The 24,245-nt window shown below is 54.7% G+C and overlaps 1 protein-coding gene across 1 annotated transcript in view; it reads left to right on the top strand.

Annotated features, from left to right (window-relative positions):
- ERGIC1 (endoplasmic reticulum-golgi intermediate compartment 1) overlaps window positions 1-22,844 on the top strand; it is an 88,290-nt gene extending 65,446 nt beyond the window's left edge. The window contains exons 7-10 of the mRNA XM_004587421.3: window positions 1,309-1,369; window positions 6,584-6,684; window positions 8,385-8,507; window positions 22,204-22,844. Of these exons, the coding sequence (XP_004587478.3) occupies window positions 1,309-1,369; window positions 6,584-6,684; window positions 8,385-8,507; window positions 22,204-22,311 (393 nt within the window). The 3' untranslated portion in view covers window positions 22,312-22,844. The remainder of the gene's footprint in view (window positions 1-1,308; window positions 1,370-6,583; window positions 6,685-8,384; window positions 8,508-22,203) is intronic.
- Window positions 22,845-24,245: the final 1,401 nt, after the last annotated feature.

Raw genomic sequence — 24,245 nt, 5'->3', positions numbered from 1 at the left:
ACCCATTGTCCATCCGCCCACTTGGTACATTGTTCTGAGCACCTGCTGTGTGATGGACCTTGCACATGCCCGTTGGGGGAAGGCAGATGTGGATGGGACAAGTGAATGTTGGATAAATGTGTGTGAAGGAATGGCCCTGCACCCAGGTGTCTAACCACCATGCTGGTGAGCTAGACAGCGAATCTTCCCCGGGATAGCAAAGGGGACAGTATCTGAACACTGGCCAGGAACGCGCTCAGCATGCAGCTGCTAGTGAGACCAGGATGCCCCAGCAGGTCACCTCTTGCTGCTTGCTGCCCCTGGAGTGGCCCTCTCTTGTAGGAACCTGTCCCCACTCACCTCTCTAGTCCTTCTACCTTCCTCCCTGTGTCCACAAGGAGCCTCTGGCTGCCCCATGAGTGTCTAGGCTTAAGACCTTTGTGTGGGATGCTTGTCTGGTTAGCTTCCTGCTTTCTGAGAGCTCAGCATCACTTCCTCCAGGAAGTCCTCCAGAGTGTCTCATGCATTATTCACCAGGCCTGTGGGATGATGTTCCATGTCCTCCAAAAAGGGAGATGTGTGTGGCTTTGTGCTCCACGCCTTGAGGGTTCTTCACAAACTTTATGGAAATGGAATTTACAGTGAGTTGACTTTGGTGTAAAAAGTGTTCAGTCCACACTTAAGGTTTTCATAACAGGCATTTTCCGTGAACTTTAAAAAAAAAAAAAAGAAAAGAACTATGTAAACATTGTCAAAAAATTAAAAAAAAAAAACTTTTTTTAAGAACATCTCTCACCACCTGCTATGGTAAGTATTTTCTTGCCCACATGTGTCTCAAGCAGACACAGTGAGGAACTCCCAACCCCGCTCCTACGGGGGCCTCTTCTGAGGGCTGGGGGGCTGGGGAAGCCTTTTCCAGAGGAGGAGCCGCTGCCCACCAGCTCCATTTGCTGGGCATTTCTGCCAGGCTCCATGGGAGGCATTCAGGCTTGGTGTCAGACCCAGACAGAGTTTGGTTCTACCACTCCTCAGCTGCTGGACCCCCAAGCCTCTCTTTACCTTGGTTTACTCTTCTGTAAAATGGGCCCAGTGACTCACCAAGAGGGGCATTCAGTTAGTCGACAGGAAGTGGCCAGGACACAGTGGCTCACGGCAGGTGCTCAGGGTGGAAGGTAGCTTTTGCCCTCGAGGTGCCCAGCCCGTACTGTCACTTGTTCTCCGTCACTTCTCTCTGAGACCAAGTGAGGACCTTAGAGCAGGTGACCCCTCCCCCAGTCCCTGTGCTCAGGGTCAAGCCTAGAAGTGACCTCACCATGTTTTCTCCCCCAGGTCCAGAATGTCCATGGAGCCTTCAATGCTTTGGGCGGGGCAGACAGGCTCACCTCTAACCGTAAGTCCCCTCAGACTCTCCTTGGAACAGCCTCGGCTCCCCATGCAGCACGCCAGCCCAGGGCGGGGGAGCAGGGATTAGGGCTGCTCAATGTCAAGGTGAGCGCCAGGCCCACTGCTGGACTGGTGAAAAATGAGTTTCTCCCCATCTCCCGGGGGAGGAAAGGAGATTAACGTGTGGCTGGAAAGCCACACATCCTGCACAGGACTGCTGTCAGCCACGGCCATCAGCCTTACTGACACAGCACTACTCTGAGAGCTCATGTGACTCCCACGGCCAGAGGCCATGTTGGTCGCAAGTCACACTGCATGAGAACCCAGGGACTCTGTTGCAAGTAACCTGGTCCCCACATAAACACATACCCTTCTGGCCTGGTCCCTCCCACCTGCCAGCGACCCCTCCCAGGGTCCTCTCTCTCCTGGACACCTCATCAGTTGAAAGACATGGGGTCACCTCTCCACAGAGGCACAGATGCACACACACAGGTGCGTGCCCAGCCGGGGCCCAGGAGGCTGGCTGCCCATGCATCCCTACCCGTAGGACGGGTCCTGCGGCCCAGGTTGCCTCTGTATTGCTGTCAGCCTTACCAGAGCTCACCTCTCCCACCCTGCAGATCTCCTTACTGTTAGCACAAATCCACCTCTGCTCCCACCTTCAGGAACCCACCCCTCTGCAAGCTGCCCCTACACCTCACTGACTCTGCACCTGTCTCTATCCCGTGGCATCCTCGGCCGGAAGGCATTTCTGTTTTCCCAGGCACAGATGGCAGCTCGCTTCTGACCTGTGTGCTTGGCATTCTTCGATTCCAGCAGGCTTTTGATGTTATTGTTCTTATGTATTTATTGTTATTTATTTATGAAATGGAGAGAGAAGAAGAAAGATCCATCTTCCATGTGCTGGTTCACTCCTCCAAAATGACCACCATGGCCAGGGCTGGGCCAGGTAGAAGCCAGGAGCCAGGAAGTCTGCCCAGGTCTCCTGCGTCCAGAATCAGGGTTCTCAAGCACATGGGCCAATCTCTGGTGCCTTTCCAGGCACGTGAGCAGGGAGCTGGAGTAAAAGCAGAGCAGCTTGGACTTGAACTAATGCCCCTATGGGATGCTGGTATGGCAGGGGTCATGTAGCTTGGTGTGCCCTAACACCAGCCCATCCTGACAGGGTCTGTACTTGTGGGTGTCACAGCCACTCGGTTGGCCTAAGCAGCTCTGCTGTGATTCCTGCGTGCGCTGTCTTGCCCGAGTTCCCAGTCTTGTGCCCACACAGCCCTGCTTCTGATGCATATGAGGTCTGCTCTGAGCAGTACCCAGTTCCTTTCCAGTCAGGTCCATGCCATTCCTGCTGCCTCCGCCGACAGGCCACACGCACCCTTGCTTGAATGTGAGCATCCGGTTGCCAGCCAGAGAGGTGACTTCCCAGGGCGATGCAGTCCCTGTTCCTGGCTCTCCTGAATGGCCAGGGAGCTGTGCCAAGGTGGCCAGGGCTCACTGCTCAGCTGCCTCGTGCTGGGGAAGGATCAAGCTACAAAGCTATGAGAACAGATGGGGTGTGGGCAGAGATCCTGCCCACCATGGGGCTCGTGGCAAAGACTGTCTCAGGCTGGCTTCAATGGAAAGGAAAAAGCATGCCATCGGCCAAAAGCCAGCCACAGGCAGGGCTGGCTCCACAGCTCCAGTCCCACACTAGCCTTCCATCTTTGTAGTCCCTCCACCCCTGGGTCTTCCTGTGGGCACTGCTGCTTGTCATTCAGGCCCTAGCACAAGCACCACCACCTCAGCAAAGTCCTCCCTGACTACCTTTTTTTTCTTTTTAAAGATCATTTGTTTTTATTGGAAAGGCAGATCAGATTTACAGAAAGATCTTCCATCTGCTGGTTCACTCCCGAAGTAGTTACAATGGCCAAAGCTGAGCCAATCCCAAGACAGGAGACAGGAGCTCCTTCTGGGTCTTCCACGTGGGTGATGCAGGGTCCCAAGGCTTTGGGCCGTCCTCCACTGCTTTCCCAGGCCACAAGCAGGGAGCTGGGTGGGAAGTGGAGTAGCCGGGACACCATCCAGTGACCATATGGGATCGTGGCACTTGCAAGGTGAGAATGTAGCCATTGAGCTGTCCCGCTAGGCCCCTGACCACCTCACTGACGTGACCCCCCCTCCCAGGAACACTCTTGCTTGCCCTCCTGGCGTGCAGCCCCTGTTGTGTCCCCACTGAGCTGTCACCCCAAAGCAGGCATAAGTGTCCCCCACCTCCAGTTCAGGCACTCGGCCTTGCCCTGGGCTCTGTCCCCAGCTCCTCCCAGTTTCTGCATCTGTCAAGTGGGGCGAATCCTCCTCACCCACAGCCTGGCCATAGGTAAAACTGAGAGATGTGTAAATGGTTACGGACACAGACCGGGTGTGTCCTGGGCGCTCAGCAAATGAAAGCCACTAGGTTCGCAGGTCCAAGATATCCTGGGGCAGAATCTAAGGCAGATCATGTGTGCGTGACATGGTCTCCTGTGATGTGGAGCCGGATGCTGTCACTGGATGGAAATAAGCTCATCACTCGCAGAGGTCACCCACCTGTGAGTGAATACACACGAGAGCTTCAGGAAAGTTCATGGAATAGGCATGTTAGGGAAAAGTGGATTTGAGAATTTTCTGAACCAAAATTACCCTGCCCCCTTAATCTGGTTTTCTAAGTTTATTTGCAAAGTAGAGACAGACAGAGAGCAGCCTGTTATCCACTGCTTCCCCACAGAATGCCCGCAACAACCAAAGCTGGACCAAACAGAAGCCAGCCGCCGGGGCAGCAGTGCAGGTCTGCCCTGCGAGTGGCAGGACCCAGCCTCTTGAGCCAGAACGCCAGCCCAGGCACTGTGATATGGGTTGCTGGCATCCAGACATGCTCTCAGCCGTTGCACCAGTTAACACTTCTCCCACCAACTTTCATTTTTGACGGCCAGACAGTGCTCAGTCCTGCCCCATCGTTCCTCTCCCCCAATCCCCACACTGGCCAGGAGGGGGCTCTGAGCTCCAGCCTGGAGCCAGGGAGTCGATCCAGGTCTTCCACCTGGGTGACAGTCCATGACTGGTGCCATCCCCACTGCTTCCTGGGGTCTACACTTACAGGGAGTTGGAGCTGGGCAGCAGCTAGGCACCCTGACAAGGGGTGCAAGCATTTCAACAGCTCCAACACTCCCACTTTTGAATGAACCCTCACCCGTGCAGGCAGCTGGTTTAAAGATGGAGGAGCAGTTGTTGGGTGGAGCAGTGAAGCTGCCGTTTGGGGCCCCTGGCATGCCATCTCCACGTGCTTGGTTCAAGGGCCGGCTGCCTGCTGATGTGCACGGCACGGAAGGGAGGCAGCAGTAATGGCGACCGTTCATTGGAGACACGCAGATTGAGTTGCAGGCGCCTGGCTTTGACCTGGCCCAGATCTGGCTGTTGCAGACATGCGGGGAGTGAACCAGCATTGGGAGTGTTCTCACTCTGTCTCTCTTCTTCCTTGTGTGAGACGTACTGCAGCTGGGATTCAGGAATCATTCATCCTTACCGACTACCACATCTCTGCCCTAGAGCAGCAGGCACTGGGTATGCTGGGTTTCCAGGGCAGTTCATGGGTTCGAAGCCTCAGCCTCGCCTTGCCTGGTAGGAGCTCCTCACTCCCCATCCCATCCCCCGTTCCCGGAGAGCAGGTACGGGCGTGTGCCTCTGATCAGAGCAGTAGCTGAGCTCTGAGAACCACCCTGGTGTTTCTGGGTCCCCAGCTGCAGGGCTTGGCCAGGCATACAGGGACGTCACCGCCCAACAGTGCAGGAAGCAGCAGTGTCCCTGCCTGAGATAGGCTGTCGGCAGGAAAAGACCGGCAGGACATGTCAGGGCCTAGAATGTTCTCTTCCTGCCCACCCCTCTTACACATCCAAGGACCCAGATAGGTGGGAGAAGGACTGAAGCCTACAGGAGTGAATTTCCATGGTGTTTAACATAAAATTCTGTGGCTCCAGACTCGAGAGTCCAGCAAAGGGAAGAAAGAATAGACAGGTTTGCGGCTCTTAGCATCCCAGGAGGCTCCGACCGGAGTCTCGCCTGCCTGGGTGGTGCTTGGCGGCCGCGGGCCCACATGGTCCCAGCGTCTGATCCCGCGTGCCTCATGCTTATGAGCAGCTGATTCATCCATGTCATCTTTTCCCCCCGGTTCATTCATCCAGGAAGTGCTTGCTAAGGTCCACGCTGTACCAGGCCCCGTGCAGAGCCCTGGGGACCAGTGGATGAGTAAGCCCTGCCCTCCCCCTGCCACCAGGCAGAGAGCTGCAGGGGAACATGACAGGGCACGGAGAGGGAGGGAGCCATTGATCTGTTCTTCGCAGAGGCGGATTTTCTGGTGGGTGGGCTCTGTCCTTTCAAAAAACGCAAACCTGGGGACGGGCAGGACGCCACTTGGGGCTCTCACCTGTCGTATTGGAGTACCCGGGTTCAAGTCCTCACTCCTCCTTGATGGCAGCTTGCTGAAGACACGGCATCCTGGGAGGCGGCAAGTGATGGCTCAGTGGCTGGGCCCCTGCCACCCACCGGGGAGGCCCAGATGGAGTTCTGGCTCCAGGCTCTAACCAGGCTGTTGCAGGCCTTTGGAAAGTAAACCAGAAGATGGGAAATTGTTCTGTGTGTGTCTGTCTCTGTGTGTGTGTGTGTCTCTCTGTGTGTGTATGTACGTCTTTGCCTTTCAAATGCAAAAGGGAAATAGATTTTTTAAAAAGGTGAGAGATAACCAAATCAGTTCACTTCAAAAGCACAAATGCTCAGACAACACCAGGAGGTGTCTAAGGCAGTGGGACCCTTGTCAAGCACTGTCTGCTGCCGCCCAGCACTTGGGAGCCTCTCCCCAAGTCCCCCTCTCTCTACTCACATGTGTCTGCCAAGACTGTCTTCCCCAGCCACAAAACAGGCTGTGCTTACGCTCCCTTGTCTGGGTTCTTGTCCCTTAACCACCATCCCCACCCCCACACAAGTCCTGTCCCAGCAGCCCCTCTGCTGGCAGCCCCTGGGCCACCAGCAGTATTTTAGTGTCAGAGATGGTGCTGGAGGAAGGATCCTGGCAGGTGGGGTCTCACAGCACCCCACCCCGTCTCTGCAGGAAGAGGTCAAGATCTAATGGGGAGCAGTGGACACCAAGCCCCCGAGAGATGACAGTCGGGCAGTCTGTGTCCCCCTCTGTCTTCACCTTGCTGTGTCCTTCCCACAGCCCTGGCCTCCCACGACTACATCCTGAAGATCGTACCCACCGTGTACGAGGACAAGAGCGGCAAGCAGCAGTACTCCTACCAGTACACAGTGGCCAACAAGGTGCGCGGGGCTGGCAGGGGGAGTCCAGCCGTGTGCAACCGCGCCCTCTGCTGGCCCAGAGTGGAGGTGCCGGCTGGCTGCATCCGCACCCTCTGTCGCAGTTCCCTAAGTGGAGACCACAGTCCCTGCCGTCCTGTTGATCAGAGTCAGTGCGAGATATCCTGACCTGGTCTGTTTGAGAGAGAGTAGGTGGGGAGCCTTCCCCATGGGCGCCGTGGCTGCACACGTCTCCCTGGGTCCTGCACACTCAGACCCTCTGCTGGCAAGCCCACCACAGCACCTTGCAAGCAGAGCGCTTTGTGTAAGTCACAAGTCGGTAGCTCCCACCGGGCTGACTGTTGTTTGACTCACAGTCCATTGGCAAGGATGCCCCAGCACCCCGCCTCCCCCCCAAGCATTGGCTGGACCCCCATGAGAGGCAGGACTTGGCCAGACTGAGACCCGCTGACAGCCAGGAGGATACAGGCGCAACCTGAGCAGGAAGAGCTGGGGCACTAGGATCACATTTTTACTGTCCCTTGCCACCTGCGTGCCTCAGTGGTCCCATCTGTAAAATAGGGACAGTACGCGCTGTCTGAGATGAGGCCCTGTTTTTCAGACGTGCCGAGCCCACCGAGGAGGCTCTGGTATGGGGGCAGGGAGGTGACAAGCTGATGTTGATGCTGCTTGTCGCCAGCCTTTGTTCCCTCCAGCAGCCCTGGAGGAGACCCAGGCTGTTACCTTGCCCATCCCATCTCCCTGGAGAAAGAGGAGTCGTCTTCACTCCTTCCTGCCCGCTCCTGCCCCCCCCCCAAGCTTTGGCAGGGCCCCAGGCAGCCAGAACAGCTCACTTGGCATTCTTAAGGGACAACCCTGGTCCCAACCTGCCCAGGGAGCAAGCAACAAGTGCCCAGGCAGGACATCAGGTGGCATTGCCATCCCCGGGGGCAGGTGGAAGTGCCTAGGCCCAGCTGCTGGGGCTGGCGGCACCCTGGCAGCTGGATTTGCCCTCCAGTTGCTGTGGACAAGTGGGCGCAGCCCCAGAGGTTTCCAGTGCCCAACTTGGAGAGAGAGTCCATGGGCAGTCCCTGGGGATTGAGGGCCCGGCCCAGGGGCATGGTGGTCACAGCCCCAGAACACCCCTTCCATCCTTGCTGCGTGCTTTCTCTGGAAGGCTCACCCTCGCTCACACTCACGTACATGCAGCCGCCCGAGCTCCTGCTGGCCTGCTGTGGGCTGTGTGCATCTCCCAGGAGCCCCTAGGGACAGCTGGCCATTCAGTGCCAGCCCTGCTGTCCTGCTGCAGACTCTGACCCCCTCTAGGGAAGAAACTTGCTCAACTTCAGGGTCCCCAGCAGCAGCCAGCATGGTAGAGTATGCCTGGATTAAAGGGGCCTGGGAGAGAACACAGACCTTTGTTCAGGCCTGTTTGGAAGCCATGTTGCCTGCTACAGCCCTGTGTACCCAAGTGCAGTTGGACACAGGTGCCACTTCCAGGGTGTAAGGTCAGTTTCCAAATAACCAGGGGGGGTCCAGTACACCCCTAATGGTGTTGCCCACCGGAATGTGTGGACAGCAAAATCTAGGGGCAGGAAAGACCATGAGAGGGGCCAGTGGAGCCTGGCTCCGTTGGGGAGGAGGGTGGCTTCCAATCCCCAACCCCCGAGGATATACAACCTGGGCCTCTGACATCTGACCTTGCTGTCCCTCCCTCACGCCAGGAGTACGTCGCCTACAGCCACACGGGCCGAATCATCCCGGCCATCTGGTTCCGCTACGACCTGAGCCCCATCACAGTCAAGTACACAGAGAGACGGCAGCCACTGTACAGGTTCATCACCACGGTGAGCGTCCCGAGGCACCTGCTCTCGCCAAGGCCAGGCTGGGCGGGAGCTTAGCCCGTCAGTGTCAAGGAGATGTCATAGGGAGGAGAGAGGGATACCATTTAATCCTGCAGCAAATCACTGGGCTGGGCTTGACAATTTTCTCTTGTAGAACTCATTCGTGGCCACATTGACCCTTCATTATAGACATCTTACAGCGAAGACTTGACTTGCTAGCTTTTTTAACCTATGCCTGATGTACAATGACAGCTGCTCACACGCTCAGGATTTTTTCTTTCCTTCTTGCCTGATTTTTTTTTTCTTTTTCATCTTTTATCTGTTCTTTTTTTATGTTGTCTCTTCTCATCCAGTTATCTCAAAGATACCTTGCACTGGGTGTCACTTGCCTTTCCTGCACATCAGCCCGTCTCTGTCACGATGACTGGTTTCTGACCTTGTCTGCTCCGAGTGTCCCCGGAGTCAGAGCCGAGGGCCAGCCTGCCCTGCTTCAGACAATAGATCCAGGAGATGTGGACGGAGCCTAGCCGGCTGCTGTACCACATTCAGGGTTTTTTCCGCAATTGGAAGCTGAGAGCTAAACACAGCACCTCTCTCCTCACACTGCTGGTAATAACCCATGGTCTGTGCCCTTTCACTTCTTTTTTTTTAATATTTATTTGTTTTTATTGGAAAGGCAGATATACAGAGAGGAAGAGAGATAGAAAGGAAGATCTTCCATCCACTGATTCACTCCCCAAGTGACCACAATGGCTGGAGCTGAGCTGATCAGAAGCTAGGAGCCAGGAACAACTTCCGGTCTCCCATGTGGGTGCAGGATCCCAAGGCTTTGGGCCATCCTTGACTGCTTTCCCAGACCACAAGCAGGGAGTTGGATAGGAAGTGGAGCTCCCATATGAGATCCCAGCACGTGCAAGGCAAGGGCTTTAGGCACTAGGCTGTCACACTGGGCCCACTCTTTCACTTCTTACTACAAGTGGGTCTGTGTCTGTCAGGATGGTGTTCTAGAAGAGAAAGGACCCTGCTTTATGCTGCCTTTCTGGTTAGGGAGGACTCAGACATGGCTGGATCCAGCAACAAAGTTCAGGAATGCAGCTGTCTGCATTTCGCTTAGTTTTGTTTTTATCGTCTTTCCTCCGGCTTCATTCTCAGGATGTATCAGTAGAAACGGCTGCTTTCCTGGGAATTCCACCTCATGTGCCAGAAAGGGCGGTTCTCTCATAGGCCCAAGCTTGTGGCTTGGGGGACCAGAGTGCTGTAGTTAGCCAGGCCTGAGCTGTACACCCCATCTAGGGCCAAGCCAAGGCAGACCTCGAGGGTGGTACGGATGATACCCTCAGGAGAGAAGCTAGGGGCCTGTTCCTGGAAGGGGCAGGTGTCGGGGGCCAGGAGGCCTAGCAGGTGCTTGTGTGGGACCAGGCGCCCATGTGCGATGCTGGTATTTCAGGCAGCAGCTTTACCTGCTATGGGATACTACCAGCCCCTGGGTGCTGATTCTTTGTTTCATTAAAAAAAAAAAAATTATTTATTTTTATTGAAAAGGCAGAGTTACAGAGAGAAGGAAGAACAGAGAGAAAGATCTTACATCCGCTGGTTCACTCCCCAAGTGGCCGCAGTGACCAGAGCTGAACTGACCCAAATTCAGGAGCCAGAAGCTCCTTCCAGGTCTCCCATGCAGGTGCAGGGTCCCAAGGCTTTGGGCCATCCCTGACTATTTCCCAGGCCACAAGCAGGGAGCTGGATGGGAAGTGAAGTTGGGACACTGATTCCATTATGTGATGCTGGCACTTCAGGTAGAGAATTAGCCTTTTGAGCCACAGTGCCAGCCTTGTGTTACTCCAGTTCTCTGCATACCCACAAGCAGCCACAAATGGGCACCCCAGTGCCTCCATGCCTGCAGGTATGTGGGTTCCACAGAGGCCCTGGCACTGACAGCAGCAGAGAGCACCCTTCCACCACTCTTGTTGGCTGGAGTTCTGAATGTGTCAGGCCTGGTACTGGGCACAGGGATCGCCAAGGCAAACACGAGCTCTGGGAGTTGGGGGTGGTTATAAAACGAGGCTCAGGAAGGCTACAGAGCCTGCTTTAGCAGGTGAGGGACCCCCAATCAAGTGCAGGGGAACCACTGACTGACAGAGCTGGGGGCCCTGGAAGCCACAAGGGAGACCCCTCTCTTGTCACCCATGCCTCATGAGGCCTTTTCCCTCTCTTCCCCCTGACTCTGCCCTGCCCACCTGCACACCATGTGGGTCAGGGACATCCCAGGCTCCTGCAGAGAGCTGCCCCACACCAGCGGCCCGACAGTATCTTGGAAGTCTCCCAGGACCACCATCATGGTGACCACAGCCATCGTGGGGTCAGCTTTGAGTGAGGCAGCTGGCTGTCCCTGGCAAATGGTATCATTGGAGGGTTTCAAAGGCCCTTGTCACAAGGCTGCAGATGTGGGATGACGTTGGCACTCAGACACACACACACACACAGCAGACCAGGGTGGGGCCGGGCTGGAGGCGGTGGCACCTGCTGTGGCTTCTGTGTCCCTCTTTGTAACATTGCACGCACTTGCGTGCCAAGCCCCCGCTCCCCAAACAGGGAGATCTGCAAATAGCTCCCCAGAGAGGTTGCTCCTGAAGAGGGGGCTTAGGGCACGTGGTCATGTGGGAGGCAGCTGCGGGTGGGCAGGAATGAGGAGAGGGCTGGGGTGTTCCCTGCCTGAACAGGTGGTCCTCCTGCACACCTCCAGCCAGGCTAGCCCTTTCTGTGCTGTAGGGCTCCATGACTCAGCCCCACCTTGGGTGCTCTACCAGCAAGTGCCACCCCCAAAGGGCCATGCCAGCCGCTGGCCAGCGTCCAAGGACTCCCTTCTGCTTGCTGCCCTCCCTCCCTCCCACGCCTACACATTTGTGCCCTGGCACTTGCCCACATGCCCTGTGGGAGATAAGTGGGCCGTGCTGACAGATTGACCAGCTTCAAAAGTGTCAGATCACTTGCCCAATGTGGTTTGTTTTATTTTGGAGGGGTTTGTTTTATTTTGGAGGCCCATCTGGCAGGTTTTTTTTTTTTCTGGTTGGCTTTTATTATGTTATTTGTTGTATTTGGTTTGGTTTTTGCCTACCAAGAAGTACCAGGTGGCAGTGACATATTCTTGTTGAGTGGCTACTTCAAACCATGCCGGGAGCATCATGCAGCTCCTTGAGTTCAAGTGGCAGCCAGAGCTAGCCCGGAAGAGCAGGAGGGTTGGCACTCTCAGCCCCGCCCACCCACTCCCCCAGGCTTTCCTTAGCGGTGAAGTCATCCACAAACTTGAGATTGTACTTGACTGCAGTTGCCGGGGGTAAACAAGACCTGCATGTGCCCTGCAGCCAGCCCAGGGCCTGGCCAGAACAGAGGAGCCCAAATTTGACCCAAGGGGCAGCTGCCTGAAGATGTGATGATAGGGGCTTTCCTTCTTAAACACCTGCTCTAGGCCAGGTCATCCCACTCAAGTCCCCTGTGGCTCCTCTCAGAGACCCTTTGAGATGGGTGATCCTGCGGGGTGTGAGTTAAACTGAGGCTCAGAGAGGTGGAGAAATACATGCCACAGCACACAGCCAGTGAATGGCGAGGCTGGGACTTAACTCCAGGGCCTGACCCCGCATCATCCGATCCAGCCCCTCACTCTGGCTCAGGAGCTTCCATCTTCCCCGCGTTTCCTCCCACCACAATTACCCCCCCAAAAAAATGGCTCTCCAGGGTGTAGCCACAGCAGAGATGCCCTGAGGTCCCAGAGCCCTTGGCAGAACATCAGGGTCCCTTGATCCAAGTGACTTCCTTCCTGGGAGTCAGGAAGAAATTCCATAGCAGGCCACAAGGCAATGCCGTGAGCACGTGTGGTGAAGTCGGGGAACTCCCACCTGCAAACCTACGCAGCAGCCAACTGGCTGGGTTGCATCTTGGTGCTTCTCCTTGGCCTTCTGTAAGCCCTTCTGTGAGCATCTTAGTGGGAAGAAAATGCAGCCAATGCTGTTGTGGGGGAAGCGGGGGTGCTAAGAAGAACTGATAGGAAATGAACTTGACTGTGGTCATACCTGTGACGATGGACTGAGTTGGGAAGGCCGCCGTGCCCATTGCGGAAGGAGGCATGCTGGACTCAACCCTCTGTCCCTGCCTGCCCCGGTCAATGCCTCCTTCTCTGGGCTTCTCCTATGTGCACTCGGACCTCCAGCAAGGGTGGGCTCTGGCTGTCCCTGCTCTAGAGCAGCAGGGGATGATAACTAAGGGCTAAGCTTGGGTTCCCCAAAGACCAGAGCAGAACCTGAGTTAGGAATTTCACAGCTGTGATCAACTTCCGTTTGTCCATCCAGGGCATTGAAGCTAAAAAAGAACTTCAAGAAGGTAGCGTACTAGGGACAGGTGGATCCAGCTCAGTCTGAAGCCAGAGCTCAGGCCCCTGCCAATTATCTTTCTATTTGAAAAGTAGAGTTTGAGGAGGTGGACGGCGGGGGGGCGGGAAGGTGCGGAGAGAGATGGAGATTGTATATACTGGTTCACTCCCCAAATGGCTGTACATGACCATGGCTGGGCCAGGCTGAAGCCAGGAGTCTGGAACTCCATCTGGGTCTCCCACGTGAGTGGAAGGACCCAGGCACTTGGGCCATTTCAGCTGCTTTCCCAAGTGCATTTGCAAGGAGTTGGATTGCAAGCTGAACACCCAGAACAGCAACAGGTGCCCATGGGGGACGCCAGCATCACAGCCTGCACCCGTACCCACTGTGCCACGGCACCAAGCCCTGCTGCCTGCTTTTCTTTTCTTTAATGTTTGGGGTTTTTTTTATTATTATTATTGGAAAGTTAGTCAGACTTACAGAGAGGAGAAACAGAGAGAAAAATCTTCCATCCACTGGTTCACTCCCCAAATGGCCGCAATAGGCAAAGCTGAGCTGATCCAAAGCCAGGAACCAGGAAATTTCTCTGGATCTTCCACGCAGGTGCAGGGTCCCAAGGCTTTGGGCCATCCTCAATTGCTTTCCCGGGCCACAAGCAGGGAGCTGGATGAAAAGTAGAGCAGCCAGGACAGGAACCAGTGCCCATAGGGGATCCTGGTGCTTACAAGGCAAGGATTTAGCCTACTGACCTATTGTGCCAGATGTCACTTTTCTAAGGCAGGTTTGGGGGCGTGCAAGGAATGTCTGCCTGCTAGCTCCAAGGGGCAAATTGAGGCCTATTTTCATGGCCACACAATTTTCTTACTTCATTGACTCTCCTGGATGGGCATCTCTGATTTCAGGATATTTTATATTTTACAACTGAAAGTTTTAATCCTATGTGTATGCTTAATTTATTTGAAAGGTAGACAGAGGTTTCCACTCTGTGGTTCATGTACTAAAAGACCCCCACAGCTAGAGCTCAGCTGGACCAGACTCAGGAGCCTGCAGTCCCACTCGGGTCTTCTACAGGGGTAGAAACCCATCTCTTTCTGCCTCCAAAGCATGTATCAGCAGAAAGGTGGACTAGCAGGAGGAGCCGGATTTGAACCCTGGCACTCCGGATGAAGCCCCCGGCTCCTGATCAGCTCTGTTCTGGCTGTGGGTGGGTGGGACGCAGGCCTTCCAGGTAGCAAGTTAACAGTTGCACTCAGCGCCCACCCCAGGGGATTTGATTTTGGTGGAGGAATACAGAAAAGAGGCCCTGAGGGGCTCTGGGCTAGAAGGGAAGCCCCCCTCCTCTCCCAGCAGCCTGAATCCCGTGTCCCTTGCTTGGTGGCTGTGTGCCTTCGGACCAGCCCCCACCTCCCTCACCCCAAGTCTCTGCTTTTTCATCTGAGAAATGGCAGAAAAACATCTCAGGCCCAGCACATAGTAGGTGTTCAACCAAAGTGGGAGTTTGACGACAGGACTTATTTTGCAGCTCTTGTAAGTGGCGGGGTGCGGGGGCAGGAGCCTTGCTCCGGGCCTGTGGGAGGAGGTGCGGGTGATGGGGTCTGGCAGGCACCCACACAGCTGGGTGGAGACCACCACGCCCTCCCCTCCACCCTTGTGCGACTGCCCCGCCTCTGCCGCCTGAGAGAGCTGCTCTCATCCGCGGCTCCAGCCTGTCTGCCGCCGCCCTGCCATCTGATGAGCCTCCATTCATTATTTATTTCCTTAGACTGTGCCTTTTCCACAAGCCCTGAAACCTGAGCTGAGCAGAGCAGGAAAGGAAAGGAGCCCTTTCCGGATGCTTAGCTGGTCAGCAGCTGTCCGGGCCCTCCCAGCAGGCCCCATTGTACAGATGGGAGACACTGAGGCTAGGGAAGGAATCCTGGCTTTCCCGGGGCCAACCTCGCAAAGCTGGGCTTCCACCCCGGGAGTGTTGAGGGAGTCACCCAGGCCACCCGTCCCACAGGGGTTGCGTCCCATGTGTGTGAGTGAGGAATGGCTGGGGCCAGCATGGCCTGAACACGTCCTTGCCATGTGAGAAGGAGCGTGGGGCTGTGAGCAGAATGGAAGGGGTGTTGCCCCAGCACCCACCTTTTACTAGATACCCTGGCTTGGTTATTGTCCCCATGAGTGGCTGGGACAGGGAGGTACCCTTGGTGACTTTGCATGGGCATCCTGGAGGTGCTCTACCCAGATGTGCTGTCGCCTGGCATTCGACTTGTCCTTGCTGTCGTCGCTGGTACTAGGGGCTACTCACCAGAGGGCAGGGCTGGGGTGGTCCTTCTTGGCTCAGCAGTCCCATTCCCTCAGCCCTTGTCGGGCGACCCTGTACCCCAGCCTGTCCCCTCCCTTAGGGCCTGATGGCGAAGACAGTGTTGTTTTGAAAACTGAGAAACCTGAGGCATGGGGAGATGGGGACACCAAGGGGCATGTGAATGGGGTGAATCCAGAGCAAGTTGTGCCACGCTGCCAAGCCAGCAGCTCTCGGTGGTGGCACAGGGCCCCCTGCCCCACAGCTGGAGGGCGCTGGCGACTGAGTGTGGGCAGAATGAAATCTTCTCCCCACCCACCTTAACGTCAGCGCCGCCTTCCCCCCCACCCCCGCGTTGGCTCCGCCCCGAGGGTGGAATTCTGCTCCTTCCCTAAGTCGTTCTTTTACTGATTTGTCACGTCAGAACCCTCCCCCTCATTCATCTTGGGAAAAACTCCTTCTGGGCCTCAGCTTCCCCATCTGTTTATGGGGTGCTGAAAGGGCTTCGGGGGACCCTCAGGTTCCTCTTCGAACCTGATCATCAGGGAGTGAACTTGTTCCTCTGCTTGGGGTGCCAGGTGCACAAGGGTCTGCTCCAGGGGAATTACTGGTGTTTTGCCCGTTTTTTCTATCCGTGTTCTTCAGAGAGGCTTAGAAAACTCTAAATCTCAGGAAATGGCATGTGGCTTAGCGGCTAAGGCCACTACTTATGGCGCCAGCATCTCACATGGGCACCGGTTCGTGTTCCTCAACTTCCTGTCCAGCTCCCTGCTAATGGCCTGGGGAAAACAGTGGGAGCTGGCCCAAGGGTTTGGACTCCTGCCATCACTAATGGGACCTGGGACAAAGTCATGGCTCCTAACTTGGGCTAACTGGGAGGTAATCAGCAGATGGAAGATATGTCTCTCTCTGTCTCTCTCTCTCTGTCTCTTCCCTCTCTCCATGTGTGTTACTGACTTCAGGAGTGGCTTTCCCACTGAGCTTCCACACCACAGATACCAATACTCAGGACCCGGCCTCCAAAGGCCACCTTCACCCGCTGGGAACTCCCTGGGCCTCACTGAACACCCCCTGCCTTGCAGGTACACACCTCCCAGCCTTGCCTACAGCGCCCCCAAGGAGGCCTCATTCTCCTGGCTTTTCTTTTTTTTTTTTTTTTTTAAGATTTATTTTTATTACAAAGTCAGATATACAGAGGAGGAGAGACAGAGAGGAAAATCTTCCGTCCGATGATTCACTCCCCAAGTGAGCCGCAACGGGCCAGTGCGCGCTGATCCGATGCCGAGAACCTGGAACCGCTTCCGGGTCTCCCATGTGGGTGCAGGGTCCCAATGCATTGGGCCATCCTCAACTGCTTTCCCAGGCCACAAGCAGGGAGCTGGATGGGAAGTGGAGCTGCCGGGATTAGAACCGGCGCCCATATGGGATCCCGGGGCTTTCAAGGCGAGGACTTTAGCCTCTAGGCCCCGCCGCCGGGCCCTCCTCCTGGCTTGTCTGTACGAAGAACAACATGTTGTAGGAGTGATTTGCTTATTTTCTATGTTTTTTTTAATTTATTCATTTTCTTGGAAAGGCAGATCAGATTTATGGGGAGAAGGAGAGATGGAGAGAGATCTTCCCATCCACTGGTTCACTTCCCCCAATGGCTGTCACAGCCAGAGCTGAGCTGATCAGGAGCCAGGTCGCCCCCCACCCAGGTGCAGGGTCCCAAGGACTTGAGCTATCTTCCACTGCTTTCCCAGGCACATTAACAGGGAGCTGGATCAGACGTAGAGTAGCCAGGACACAAACCAGTACCCTTATAAGATCCCAGCACTTAGAGGTGGAGGATTAGCCGATTGAGCCATTGACCGAGGAGTATTTGTTTCGTAGAGACAAGTATAGAGCTTCCATCTGCTGGTTGTCTGCCCACATGCCCAAAGTAGCTCTGGGCCAGCCTGGCAGCCAAAACCAAGAGCCAGGAATTCAAGTCTCCCTCTTGATTGGCAGGAACCAATTGCTTGAACACTACCGCCTACCAGGGTCTGTGGTAGCAGCAAGCTTGGAGTCAAGAGCCAGAACTGGGTATCGAACCTAGGAACCTCTGTGTCAGATGCAGGCATCCCAAGTGACAGTGTAACTGCCGGGCCAAGTGCCTACCTGCTATATTGTGCTCTGTGTGTGTCTTGTCTTCACGGTCAGGAAGCGGTGGAGTCCCCTTCCCCGCCCCATCCCTTTTGCTTGTGGCATCCCTGTGCTCAGTGTCCAGTCTGTGTTCTGGGTCCCTGGCATTTCCTGTAGCCTCGTGGTGGTCTCTGCCAAGGTCATCTTTGCCTGTATTCCAGGGATCTTGGGTGCGGCCACCATAGGACTTGAACCTAAAACCACGTGCCCTCATGGGCAACCTTGAGGCGTCACTCCGCTTGTTTCAGACCTTGTAGGAACCTTTGGCAGGACGAGGACGCTACTTCTCTAGCAAGGCAGAATTGCATCTTGGCGCTTGGGGTGTCTGTGTCCTGGTGACAAAATGCTAGGAGCGCTGCAGCCTGGGAATCCCCAGAGCCCCACCTTTGGGCCCTGCTTTCCATCAACATCCGTCCCCGCTGACAGACACCAGCATGTCAGGGAGGCCAGAACAGGTGGAAGAGAAAATGTAGCAGCACCCTCTCCTGTCTTGGGCACAGTCTTGGTTCTCACATTCAGTTACCCGAGGTCCAAAAATACTTGAACATTTTCATAAATAAACGATTTGTAAGTTTTTTATGTATCTTATTACAGACATGATTATCACCATTTTTTAATACATAGGTTTTTTAATTGGAAAGGCAGATTACAGAGAGAGAAGAGACAGAGGGCAAGATCTGCCATCCGCTGGTTCACTCCCCAAATGGCTGCAACAGCCAGAGCTGAGCCAATCCGAAGCCAGGACTTTCTTCTAGGTCTCCCACATGGGTATAGGATCCCAGGGCTTTGGGCCATCCTCTTCTGTTTTCCCAGGCCACAAGCAGTGAGCTGGATGGGAAGTGGAGCAGCCAGGACACATACTGGTGCCCAAAGGGGATCCCAGTGCATGCATGAGGAGTATCAATGAATTGAGCCATCATGCTGGACCCCTAACATTGTTTTTAATTTATCTGTAAGGCAAAGAGATAAAGAACTCTCTCCCCAGATGCTTGCAACAGCCAGGGCTGAAGCCAAGGAGCTAGGAACTCAATCCAGGTCTCCCACGTGGGCGACCCGGTGATTTGAACCTTCGCTACTACCTCACAAGGTAGTGTTAGTAGGAAGCTGGAGTCAGAAGCTGGAGCTGGGACTGCAACTGGGGGCACTCCAGTATGGGATGCTGGCATCTTAACTGCTAAGCTAAACACCTGCTCCCACATGCTAATTTGTAAATGAAACTTTCTCATAGTAGCACCAGAGCTCTTGGAGTGTGTCATGAGATCAGGAGGTCCTGGCAGTTTAGAGGGACCTCCAGGCAATGGGCCAGAATTCTCCCCCAACACACAGAGCTCCTCATTCGATCCTTCAGCATGTGGAGAGTCACAGGGCTACATGGTTGAATCAAGTTCGGTGACATCAGTGCATATACATAGGAACTCGCGCAGGATCCCCTAGCCCTGGTGCTCACGGTCACTTGCTGTGTGACTAGGTGGTTGGCTTGACTGCTGCCATCCTCCCCAAGCCTCCATTTCCCCACAGGCCACATGTTTCCTTGTGTACCTCGCAATGCGTGTGTTGTCTCCCTCTGCCCCAGCTTCCGTGAAAGAAGGCTTTCAGAGCCAGTGCCAGGTGCCTGTGACTCATAGGTGCTTGGGTTCCAAACCGTGTATAGATGAATACAGATTGTGTGTGTGTGTGTGTGGTTGTTTTTTTATTTTTTGCTCCCTTGCACTTCAGTCATGCTTTCCTATCCTGTGATCTAAGCTCTAAAAGCATTTTGTGGTCTAAAAAATCTCCTATCATCTGACCCACTCCGCTGAAATTAACCCACTCCCCTGCCGTCATCATCCCCGAAAAGTGCCCCTGAGTCATGCATGGAGATGCTGGTGGGGAGAGCCTTGCCTGCTTCAAAACACTTCAACCTAATCCCCCACCCCCAGCGCCCGCCGGCCCCCCGCACGCCCTGGGAGGCTGCTGCAGCGTCGCAGCCTGTTATTACTGGAATGCCAGCTGCTCCACTTACAGAGCACCCGTACAGACCCACTCTGTCCGTCTGGGGCCGTTGCAGGCCTCTGCTTAGCTCATCTCATGGAAATGTCATTTCATGAAACAAACAACCGTCCGATTCGCCCAACCCTCCTTGCCTGTGCTGTCCTGGCTTGCCATCACTTGGCACCTACTGACCCAGGAAGGTGCAGACATTCCCCAGAGGCGTCCAGTGGTCCCACATCCATGGCTGGCCGCAGTCCCACAACATCTCCATGGCTCCACAGTTCCACGGCTCCCCGGCTCCAAGCCGTCCCCAGGGGCTTCCCTAACTGACTGTGGCTTCCTCTGGAGTCCTGCGGGCATTTAGTTGATTCTTTGAAGTCATGAGTAAGCGATCTCTAGGCCATCAGATGTTGGGTTTTGATAAGTCACTCCTGGAGTTTAGCCACTTCAAAACAGAGTTGGTGCAGGTACTCCTGTACTTAGGATGGGGGGCCACAACCAGCTTAAGCCCCTATTGTAAGCTGCAGATGTTAAGTCAGAAGTGCAGTGAATCAGCCTAGCCTGCCAGGTTCAGGACCTTTCCACACCACCCTGAACTTAAGTGGTATGCCCAGCCATTATGCTCAAAACCTACTGAATAGATCAAATTGTTGAATAGTTCGTGTCATTGATTCATTGCCATGGTCGAAGCGACATGTGGAAACACTTGGGCACCATAGCAAGGCCAGAAAAGCCACTGTAAGGAACAGCTATAATTCAGTGAAGTGGATGCTTGGCGTCTCAGACACTGCTCAGTGGCATATTAAGACAGACCTGACAGCTGGAACCTAACTTTGGCCACTTGCTGTGACACTGGACAAGCGATTTGGGGTGTTTGTGCCTCAGTTTCTCTAGCCGTGAGAGAACAGAACTTGCGTGCCATGGTGGGGCTGGTCAGGTAGCTCTTGTGCCTGGCCCCAAGAAGGTGTTGGGTCTTTGAGTAGCATGTGTCTGTGGTTGCCATAGTGTCATAAAGCAGGAAGTACAGATGTACAGGCGACATCATCACCCCTGCTACTGCAGTCATTCCTGACCTCCAGGGGACATCTGGCAGTGTTTGGAAACATCCCTGAGTGGCAGCCAGGAATGCTGCTAAGTAGCCTTTTGTGCATAGAACAACCAACCCCCTGCGATGCAGAATTGTCTGGGTATGGGTGTCTGGCCTAGCAGGTGGGACACTGCTTGTGGTACCCACATTCAAGATCTCCATATCAGAGAGCCTAGGATTGAATCCTGGCTCCACTCTCCATTCCAGCTTCCTGCTGATGCCCAACTCAGGAGGCAGCAGTGCTCAGCTCAAGTACTTGGGTTCTGCCACCCCAGTGGGAGAGCCAGACTGAGTTCCAGGCTGCTAGCTCTGGTCATCCTAGCCATCCTAGCTCTGGGAAGCAAAACAGCAGATGGGAGATCTCTCTCCTCTCTCACCTGTATGATGATTCTCCACCTGTTCTCCGGCAGCCCTGGGCCTTGAGTCTGTCTGACCCAGGTTCGGGTCCCAGGATTGCCATTTCCTGGCTGTGTGACATGGGACTGGTAGCATTGCCTTTCAGAACCTCATCTGAAATTGGATTATAAATAGCTATTAAGGACATCTGTTTCATTCATTGATAGAGAGAAAGAGAACTCTTCCATCCACAGACTCAGTCTCCAGATACCCCTGACAGCCAGGGCCAGTCCAGCCCAAAGCCAGGAGGTGGATAACCTACAGAAGTTTTCCATGTGGGTGCCAGGGACCCAGTGATGTGAACATCCCCTGATACCTCCCAGGGCCTGCATTAGCAGGAAGCAGAAGTCCCTAGCCAGAGCCAGGTATTGAACCCGGGTACTCCAGTGGAGGACCCAGGAGTCTTACCCGCAATGCTGAATGTCCATCCTCTTTCTGCCCTTGGGCCAGTTAAGCATTTTATTCGGTTTTCATTTATTTTACTTGACATACAGAGAGCTCCCATCCTATGGTTCATTCCCCAAAGGTTGGGGCTCAGGTGGGGCCAAAGTGGGGAGGCAGGGACTCAATCCAGGTCTCCTTTGTGAGTGGTAGGAACCTGACTTGGCCCCTCACCTGCTGCTTCCCAGGGTCCACACTAGTAGGAGCCAGAGCCTAGAATTGAACTCAGCTCTTCCATATGTGGGCTGTGAGCGTCTTAACTGCCAGGCCAAATTAAATACCTGTCCTTGATAAGTGTAAAGTAGAGGTTAAGTACCACAGGATCAGGCCCTGCGCAATAGCCCAGTGACTAAATTCTCGCCTTGCAAGTGCCTAGATACCATATGGATGCCGGTTTATGTCCTGGCTGCTCCACTTCCTTTCCAGCTCCCTGCTTGTGGCCTAGGAAGGCAGTTAAGGATGGCCCAAGGATTTGGGATCCTGCACCTACCTGGGAGACCAGAAGAGGCTCCTGGCTTTGGATCAGCTCAGCTTTGCCTATTGCGGCTACTTAGGGAGTAAACCAACGTATGGAAGATCTTTCTGTCTCTCTTCCTCTCTGTAAATCTGCCTTTCCAAAGAAAATTTAAAAAAAAAAAACCGTAGGATTCAGGGTCAGTGCTGACCACAGGGCAAGTGATCACTGTACAGTCATCATGGAGGCAGATCACCTGACTAGGCCTTGTTCTCGCCTGTGAAATGATTCCCCATTCGGAGAATTTGTGTGGGAATTCAAGGCACTGGTGTGAGAAACCCCTTCATTATCATCACACTTGAGCAGTCCCAGGCACTACTGATGACCTTGGTGGCAAGCATGCTGGCCACAAGTGGGGGGACAGAGGTTCTGTGGGTGCGGACACCCCCTCTGGTGGTCTGGGAGGGATCTGGCCTGGTGTTTCCTTCCTGATGGCTTCTGATTTGGGGCTTGCCTCTGCCTCTCCCTCTGCCCTCCTCCAGATCTGTGCCATCATTGGCGGGACCTTCACTGTCGCCGGCATCCTGGACTCCTGCATCTTCACGGCCTCAGAGGCCTGGAAGAAGATCCAGCTGGGCAAGATCCACTGACCGCCCATGCTGTCTGCTGCCGGGCCCCGAGGACCAGCAGCCGGGGCCAACTCCTGGCCGAGGACCTGGCTGTGTCCCCGAATTGGGGCTAAAGGGAAAGGGGTGGCTCCAAGTTCTGCAGCTACCTTTTTTCTTCGTGTTTGCTTTTAGGCAAATGTCCCTGCCTGAAAAGTTGTGCCCCTTTTCCCTGGGGACTCCTAAGACAGGAGTCAGGCATTGAAGAGAGAAGTCCCAGGGAGGTTGGGAACCCCTACCCCGCCACCTTCCTGCCCACCAACCCCAGTTCACTGCAGTCCTTCCCCCACAACCCCATGGGGAAAAAGCCAGAATCCCCACAGCTCCATTGTCAGCCTGGCTTTGACAATCGTACAGCCCCTCAATCCTTGGAATGAGAGTGTAGTTCCCCCTCACCGCCACCCCCCAAAACATTCATGGCTTGGTTTCTGCCTGGGCTCTCAGCTCTGGGACTACACTGCCCAGAGGGTCTCCCACTTGGCACTGCCTTCGGTGCCCTTGAGATTTGGCCCTGTCGATCGAACCCGCGCTTCCTCTCCTGCCCATCCAGAGCCCACGTGGGTCTCACACTCATCCTCACCCCTGTTCTCCTGAGAGCAGGTGCCACAATAGAGACTCAGACTGCGTTTCCAGGTCCTAGGTGAGCCCTTCTTGGTCCTCTTCCTCTGGTCACCACTGTGTCTCAGTGATTCGTGCCCCATCTGGCACTAATAGCTCTTGGTAGAGGGGCTGGTTCCCCCTCCCATCTTCCCCCAACACCCCGCCACACGCACACACAGTTCTGCTGGGGTCTGTAGTGGCAAGGATGGGGGTGATGGGACTTGGAGACCAGGTACTTATCCAGGACACAACATCCTTCCCCTTAGCCTTGAAATAAGCCACCAGTGATCCCCAGCCCACATGTGGGCGAGCCACGTGGTCCAGCCCTCCTCCCTTCTTGGAGCTCCACCTCCCAGGCTCCCAGGGGCACAGAGCCGCGGTTCACTTGACCTTGACTGGCCCCATGGCCTGACTTCAGTGTCTCCCCTGTGGCTCCTGAGTTGGGTCCCTGCCCCACTGCTCCCCCCCCCTTTTGTGCTATAAGGAGGTGTGGGGGCGGGTACTGATTTAGGCTAGAATTCCACACAAGGAATTCTAGCCAGGCCCCATGTCCCAAGGAAACAGCAGCCTGCCTGTTTTCCATTTATATCAAGATGGTTTGCATACTTTTGTAATGAAGGGGAGTGCCAGTGGAAGGACATTTTTTGTTGTTATTATTTTTTAATTATCTATAAAGGTAGCTCAAGCCTTGACCATTTGTAGTTTGGGGCTCCAGATTTCTGCTTCTGGAGCTTCCCTTTGGGCATAGGAACTGACCAGTGCTGTGCATATAAATGGTCTTTGGCTATTTCTGGTATCCAGGGCCACTTGAATGGATTTGTTTCACATTCTGTTCTCTGGTTACAGAAGGGAGTTCCCCCCACGCCCCTCCAAACACACACACACACACACCCGGGTATGAGTGCGTGCCCTGTGGAGGGTGGGGTAGGTTACGTGTGGCATGCACAGGGGTCAGAATCCCACTTGTATGCATATATTAAAAACAAAACCCTGAAGACATAAGGGATGTCAGTCTCTTATGCAAGAGGCACCTCTTGCAACCAAGATCTCAAGGAAAAAAAAAAACAAATGTTTAATGTTTCCCCTCCTTGTTGGATTCAAATATGAGATGATTAAAAGTCTGATTTTCTCAAGTACGGCTGCGTGGGTCTTACTGCCTCAGTTGGGGGTGGGGAGCCCTGGGAGGAGCGGGCTGTGGGGGACTGCTGTCAGAGCAGAGGGGATGCTGTTCTCAAGGGGAGGAGTTGAAAGTGTGGAAAAGGTCCTAGGATAGTGAGAAAGTTGGGACCGTGTGGATTCAGCCCTTGCTTGTGTCTGCC

This window comes from Ochotona princeps, chromosome 19 (genome assembly GCF_030435755.1).
Source record: "Ochotona princeps isolate mOchPri1 chromosome 19, mOchPri1.hap1, whole genome shotgun sequence".
NCBI classification, from domain to species: Eukaryota; Metazoa; Chordata; class Mammalia; order Lagomorpha; family Ochotonidae; genus Ochotona; species Ochotona princeps.
The sequence above is the reverse complement of the archived record's forward strand: the minus strand, read 5'-3'. Positions and strand labels throughout refer to the sequence as shown.